This window comes from Rhinopithecus bieti, unplaced genomic scaffold (assembly GCF_001698545.2).
Source record: "Rhinopithecus bieti isolate Rb0 unplaced genomic scaffold, ASM169854v2 scaffold_56641, whole genome shotgun sequence".
NCBI classification, from domain to species: domain Eukaryota; kingdom Metazoa; phylum Chordata; class Mammalia; order Primates; family Cercopithecidae; genus Rhinopithecus; species Rhinopithecus bieti.
In genome coordinates, this window is record NW_016822034.1 from 537,054 (window position 1) to 544,631 (window position 7,578).

General features: G+C 48.0%; 1 protein-coding gene across 1 annotated transcript in view; it reads left to right on the top strand.

The window, feature by feature from the left end:
• Positions 1 to 5,664, top strand: part of POLR3K (RNA polymerase III subunit K) — a 7,896-nt gene extending 2,232 nt beyond the window's left edge. Inside the window, exons 2-3 of the mRNA XM_017860737.1 lie at positions 367 to 454; positions 5,102 to 5,664. Coding sequence (XP_017716226.1) covers positions 367 to 454; positions 5,102 to 5,229 — 216 coding nt within the window. The 3' untranslated portion in view covers positions 5,230 to 5,664. The remainder of the gene's footprint in view (positions 1 to 366; positions 455 to 5,101) is intronic.
• Positions 5,665 to 7,578: the final 1,914 nt, after the last annotated feature.

The window sequence follows — 7,578 nt, forward strand, 5'->3', positions numbered from 1 at the left end:
AGTCTCGCTCTGTCGCCCAGGCTGGAGTGCAGTGGCCGGATCTCAGCTCACTGCAAGCTCCGCCTCCCGGGTTTACGCCATTCTCCTGCCTCAGCCTCCCGAGTAGCTGGGACTACAGGCGCCCGCCACCTCGCCCGGCTAGTTTTTTGTATTTTTTAGTAGAGACGGGGTTTCACTGTGTCAGCCAGGATGGTCTCCATCTCCTGACCTCGTGATCCGCCCGTCTCGGCCTCCCAAAGTGCTGGGATTACAGGCTTGAGCCATCGCGCCCGGCCGTGAACTCTTATATAATCCTGAAATTTGAGGTTTGGCAGCCCAGGTTTGCGCTGTTCAGTTACCTGGAGTCTGAAGGGTTGTTTTTGTTAGGTAACAAATCGGAAGTACCCAAAACTGAAAGAAGTGGATGATGTGCTTGGTGGAGCAGCTGCCTGGGAGAATGTTGACTCTACTGCAGGTAAGAGGGAAAACTGTTTCTGTTGCTAAACTGGGTAATTATGAGGCTGTTGATGCCACTGCATGGCAGAGTCTGTGATGTCATATAAATGATGTAGGTTTCTAAAAATAGAAAATGGTTTTTGAATAATTTATTAGTATGTGTTACTGTTTAGTAATCTGTTACGCAAGCAATATTTGTACAAGCCTCGGAGTTATACAGGCCCGTGTTAGATTCTCAGGCCCTTGTATTGTGGTAGGACCTTCCTTGGGTCTCTTGACTTCTCTGGGGCTAATCCATATTCATAGATTGTGAGAGCATAAAGTGAGTCATGCCGTGCTTGGTATATAAGAGGCACTGAGCAGGTGATAGCTTTGATGATGGCAATGATGAGTAGATTAATAAAAATAAGAGTCTAAGGAAAAAAGTATGTTCTTTCTGTTTGATATGGTTTGGCTATGTCTCCACCCAAATATCATCTTGAATTACAGTTCTTGTAATCCCCAGGTGTCCTGGGAGGGGCTCACTGGGAGGGAATTGAGTGATGGGAGTGGTTCCCCCCTCCGTGCTGTTCTGATAGTGAGTTCTCACAAGATCTGACTGTTTTATGAGCGTTTGGCATTTCCCTTGCTCACACTCATTCTGTCTTTTGCTGCCCGTGTGAAGTGGTACCTTCCTCCATGATTGTAGGTTTCCTGAGGCATCCCCAACCATGCAGAACTGTGAGTAAATTTAGACCTCTTTTCTTGGCTGGGCGCGGCGGCTCACGCCTGTAATCCCAGCAGTTTGGGAGGCCAAGGTTGGCAGATCACTTGAGGTCAGGAGTTCCAGACCAGCCTGGCCCACATGGCGAAACCCTGTCTCTACTAAAAATAAAATAATTAGTCGGTGATGGTGGTGCGAGCCTGTAGACCCAGCTGCTCAGGAGGCTGAGGCACGAGAATTGGCTGAACCCAGGAAGCAGAGGTTGCAGTGAGCTGAGATTGCAGTATTGCGCTCCAGCCTTGATGACAAGAGTGAGAGTCTGTCTCAAAACAAACAAACCAACCAACACACAAAACTGCTTTTTTCTATATAAATTACCCAGTCTCAGGTATTCACAGCAGTGTGAGAACGGACTAATACACTGGGCTCATATAGATTTCTAGAAGTTAATACCAATGAACATGAGCATTAAACTGCAGATTGGGTAAAATAACTGTGTATTGCATGTCTGATAGAGATAGATGTGACCAGCAGAGGAAAGGGGAAGGCCCTAAATATAAGTGTGTTGAGAGGGGAGAGAGATAAGTGATGGTTAGTACTGTGTTTTTTCCCCTATAGAAGAACATACAAGCTGGGTGCGGTGGCTCACACCTGCAATCCCAGCACTTTTGGGCCAATGCGGGCAGATCACCTGAGGTCAGGAGTTTGAGACCAGCCTGGCTAACATGATGAAACTCCGTTTCTGCTAAAAATACAAAAAATTAGCCAGGTGTGGTGGCGGGCACCGGTAATGCCAGCTACTCGGGAGGCTGGCACAGGAGAATCACTTGAACCCGGGAAGCAGAGGTTGCAGTGAGCCGAGATTGCATCATTGCACTCCAGCTTGGGCAACAAGAGGGAAACTGTCAAAAAAAAAAAAAAAAAAAAAAGAACATACAAATCTAATCTGCTATGTGAAAAAGTTAGTGGCCAGCGCGGTGGCTCACACCTATAATCTCAGCACTTTGGGAGGCCAATGTGGGTGGATCATGAGGTCAAGACATCAAGACTATCCAGGCTAACATGGTGAAACCCTGTTTCTTTTAAAAATACAAAAAGTAGCTGGGTGTGGTGGTCCATGCCTGTAATCCCAGCTACTTGGCAGGTTGAGGCAGGAGAATTGCTTGAACCAGAAAGCAGAGGTTGCAGTGAGCTGAGACCGTGCCATTGCACTCCAGCCTGAGCGAGACTGTCTTAAAAAAAAAGATTAAGTACCTAATGTCAGAAATAGTGTTAGAGTGTTTGAAGCCATTTCTATCAGGTGTAGAATAAGTTTCTCAAAGTGAAATCGATTTGAAGGGAAATATGTACTTCTCTCTTTTTTTTTTTGTTTTTTGACGGAGTCTCGCTCTGTCACCCAGGCTGGAGTGCAATGGCGTGATCGCGGCTCACTGCAAAGTCCACCTCCTGGGTTCAAACAATTCTCTTCCCCGAGGCTCCCGAGTAGCTGGGATTACAGGTGCTCACCACCATGCCCGGCTAATTTTTTGTGTTTTTAATAGAGATAGGGTTTCACCATATTGGCCAGGATGGTCTCAATCTCCTGACCTCGTGATCCCGCCTGCCTCGGCCTCCCAAAGTGCTGGGATTACAGGCATGAGCCACCATGCTCAGCTCATAAGTCACTATCTTTATTTGCACTGCTATAACAGAATACCACATACTGGGTAATTTTTATAAAGAACAGAAATTTATTGCTCACAATTCTGGAGGTTGAGAAGTCCTTGTACAAATCACCAGCAGGTTTGGTGTCTGGTAGGGTCTGGCTTAGGAATGGTGCCCTGGAATACAGGGAGCAGAAAGCCAGGGGAGCTATAGGAAACCCTGAGGTCCCTCGAAACCATTCTGGGCCTGTAATGGGCATGGCAGCCCTTCATCCTACCCCAAGATCTCCAAAATGCCTTGAAGGGGTCATCCTCCCATTGCTTGATGAATAGCATCTGGCTTCCTTCTGTCCGTACTCATCTCTGTATCACATGGTCCCTTGACCATACCCTTGGTTTTCTCTTTTAGATCCACTTTTTTGTTCTTTTTTTTTTTTTGAGACAGGGTCTTGCTCTGGTGCCCAAGTTCCAGTGGTGCGATCATGGCTTACTGCAGCCTCCACCACCCGGTCTCAAGCATTCCTCCCACCTCAGCCTCCTGAGTAGCTGAGACCGTAGGTGCTTGCCATCATATCCAGCTAATAATAATTAATAATTATTATTATTTGTAGAGACTAGATCTTGCCATGTTGCCCAGGCTGGTCTTGAACTCCTTGGGTCAAGCAATCCTCCTGCCTCAGCCCCGCAAATTAATGGAATCACAGGTGTGAGCCACTATGCCCAGTCCACTTTTTTATTCTTTTTTTTGGGCTGGGACTGAGTTTCACTCTTGTTGCCCAGGCTGGAGTGCAGTGGCGCGATCTCGGCTCATCATGACCTCCACATCCCAGGTTCAAACGTTCTCCTGCCTCAGCCTCCCAAGTAGCTGGGATTACAGGCATGTGGCACCACGCCTGGCTAATTTTGTATTCTTAGTAGAGATGGGTTTCTCCATGTTGGTCAGTCTGGTCACGAACTCCCAACCTCAGGTGATCTGCTGGCCTCGGCCTCCCAAAGTGCTGGGATTACAGGCCTGAGCCACCGCGCCTGGCCTTTTTTTTTTTTTTGAGACGGTGTCTCTTTCACCCAGGCTGGCGTGTAGTGACGCAATATCTGCTGCCTGGGTTCAAGCGATTCTCCTGCTTCATCCTCCCTAGTAGCTGGGATTACAGGCACCTGCTACCGCGCCTGGCTAATTTTTGTAGTTTTGATAGAGACGGGTTTCACCATCTTGGCTAGGCTGGTCTTGAACTCCTGACCTCAGCCTCCCAAAGTTCTGGGATTACAGGCATGAGCTACCATACCCAGCCTTTTCTCTTCTTTTGAGTCCACACCAGAATCGCCCTTAATGCTCAATTTTTAACAATGCAGACTTTTCCCAGCGTTTACTTCAAAACTCAGTACCGTCTAACCATGACTTAGTCTTAGGCATTTTGTTACAGCAGCACAAAATACACCAGAACAGTCACCTTCCATGTTATGTTTCCAACCAGCCTTCAGCTGGACTTGAGAAGAACCGTGGGAGCCAGGGAGGGGAGGAGCGGTGTTTGTGAGTCACAGGTCTCCCAGATTCCCTTGGTGTTAGAGTGCGGTGGGAATGACATCACTGTTTGTAGACCTACCCTTGTCAAGGGGCATCAAATGAGCAGGGAGGTTCTTTACCATACTTAAAGATATTAAGTAGGCTGGGCACGGTGGCTCATGCCTGTAATCCCAGCCCTTTGGGAGGCTGAGGTGGGCAGATCAAAAGTTCAGGAGTTCGAGACCAGCCTGGCTAACATAATGAAAACCCGTCTCTACTAAAAATACGAAAAAATTAGCCAGGCGTGGTGATGGGTGCCTTTAAACCCATCTACTTGGGAGGCTGAGGCAAGGAGAATTGCATGAACCCAAAAGGCAGAGGTTGCAGTGAGCCGAGATCACCCCATTGCCCTCCAGCCTGGGTGAGAGTGTGAGAGTCCATCTCAAAAAAAAAAAGACATAAAGTACCTACTTATTTTTTTGTTTGTTTGTTTTTTGATACGGAGTCTCACTTAGTCGTCAGGCTGGAGTGCAGTGGCGCAATCTCAGCTTGCTGCAATCTCTGCCTTCCAGGTTCAAGCAATTCTCCTGTCTCAGCATCCCAAGTAGCTGGGATTAAAGGCGCCTGCCACCACGCCTGGCTAATTTTTTACTTTTGGTAGAGACGGGGTTTCACCATGTTGGCCAGGATGGTCTTGAACTCCTGACCTCAGGTGATCCACCCACCTTCACCTCCCACATACTAAGTAATACCTACTTTTAACAGTCATGAGCATCATCTTTCTTTTAACGTGGGTCACTTCTTTTTTCTCATTGTCAGAGCCGTGTCCCAAATGCGAACATCCTCGTGCTTACTTCATGCAGCTTCAGACCCGCTCTGCAGATGAGCCGATGACCACCTTCTACAAGTGCTGCAATGCTCAGTGTGGACACCGCTGGAGGGATTAGGGCCAGGATGGCCCAGCTGCCTTAGCGTGTGCTTACCTTGGCCCTCGGCGCACATGCTTAGCTGGCAGTGTGAATCATGTGTCCTGAGGGTCTTTGCTGGTGTGGTGGAAAGATAAACCTTTTGAGGTGAAGAGCTGGGGGATCAGGAAATGTGATCTATCTGCCAGTCAGAGTGGATGAAGTCATGAATGTCTGGGAGTTTTTCTGTGTGGGGAGGAGACAGAGACCCATAACTAAATATGCTCTGTTTAAAGTCCTGTTCTTTCATCTTCCATATTTATTGGCAGTTGACATTCCCTTACTCCCAATCAACACTCTTAAACATTTGTACTGTTTGCAAAACTTAACCCTAAATATTTAACTGTTACTTGTAAACTTGTGTAATTTATTATTTATTTTAATCACAATTTTGAGTATTTCATTAAAATGAAAGTTCTAATATTGCATTCTCAGTGTTTTAAAAAGCTTAAGAGGTAGAAAGCAAACCCCAAATCACAGTGATCCCAGAACTGACTACACACTGAGATTTAAACAGGCTATGAAAATCCTCATCATGGGATTTCAATTTCTTTCTTTATTCCTATACTTACTCCTTTATTCATTTTTTTGAACCTTCCCTAGTTTGCTTCCTAGGGTTGCTTAAATGTATAAGATACTATTTATTTATTTATTATTTATTTATTGATTTGAGACAGAGTCTTGCTGTGTCACCCACGCTGGAGTGCAGTGGCACGAATGCGGCTCACTGCAACCTCTGCCTCCTGGGTTCAAGGGATTCTCCTGCCTCAGTCTCCCAAGCAACTGGGACTACAGGTGCATGCCACCACACTCAGCTAATTTTTGTATTTTTTGTAGTGACGGGGTTTCACCATATTGGCCAGGCAGGTCTTGAACTCTGACCTCATGATCCACTCCCCTTGGGCTCCCAAAGTGCTGGGATTACAGGCGTGAGCCACTGCGCCCGGCTGAGATACTATGGTTTTTTTTTTTTTTTTTTGAGACGGAGTTTTGCTCTTGTTGCCCAGGCTGGAGTGCAGTGGCATGATCTCGGCTCACTGCAACCACTGCCTCCCAAGTTCAAGTGATTCCCCTGCCTCAGCTTCCGGAGTAACTGAGATTACAGGCATGTGCCACCATGCCTGGCAAATTTTTGTATTTTTAGTAGAGACTGGGTTTTGCCATGTAGGCCAGGCTAGTCCCGGACTCCTGACCCCAAGAGGAAGCCTTAGCTATGCCTCTTAGGGTCAGGGTCAGGGTCAGGATTCGGGTTCGGGTTTGGGTTAAAAGTCGGGGTTCGGGTCAGGGTCAGGGTCGGGGGTCAGGGTCAGCGTCAGGGGTCAGGGTCAGGGTTAGGGCTAGGGCTAGGGTTAGGGTTGGGGTTAGGGTTGGGTTCGGGTTCGGGTTAGGGTTTGGGTTAAGTGTTCGGGTTAAGGGTTTGGGTTTCAGGGTGGTGGTCGGGGTCGGGGTTGGGTTAGGGTTTGGGTTCGGGTTCAGGCTAGGGCTCGGGTTCGGGCTAGGGTTAGGGCTAGGCCTAGGGCTATGGCTATGGTCAGGGCTAGGGGCAGGGGCAGGTTGAGGGTGAGGGTGAGGGTTAGGGTTCAGTTAGGGTTAGCGTAGGTTTAGGGTTGGGGTAGAGGTAGCGTTAGGGGTTAGGATTAGGGGTTAGGATTTAGGGTTAGGTTTAGCGTTAGGGTTGTGGTTGGGGTTGGGTTTAGGGTTGGGGTTGGGGTTAAGGTTGGGTTAGGGTTCAGTTTGGGGTTGGGGTTGGGGTTAGGGTTAGGGTTTGGGTTAGCAAATTTCTCCACTTGTCGACCTTTGTTTTTAACTGTGGGAATTAGGAGTGGAGTCTCTTCCTCTCCACACAGCCCAGTAGGTACACTGCCTATGTGCCTGTGGAGAACAGCGGTTCCTGTAGGGCCGACAGATGTGGACCAAGTAGCTGTGAAATATCTTCTGAAGAAAACGCACGAGGAAGACGCGGGTGAGCTCAGTGGAGGAGGGGCACTTCCCCAGGGGATGTCCACATACATGGACTTGTGAACCCCGATTATCTGAGAAGATCTCATTCAATTTCGAAAGTTTATTTTGCCAAGGTTGAGGACGCACGTCCGGGACACAGCCTCAGGAGGTCTTGACGACATGTGTCCAAGGTGGTCGGGACACAGCTTGGTTTTATACATTTTAGGGAGACAGGAGACATCAATATATGTAAGATGAACGTTGGTTCCGTCGGGAAAGGCGGGACAACTCGACGCAGGGAGGGGGCTTCCAGGTCACAGGTAGGTGAGAGACAAACTGTTGTATTCTTTTGGGTTTCTGAATAGCCTCCCCAAAGGAGGCCATCAGATG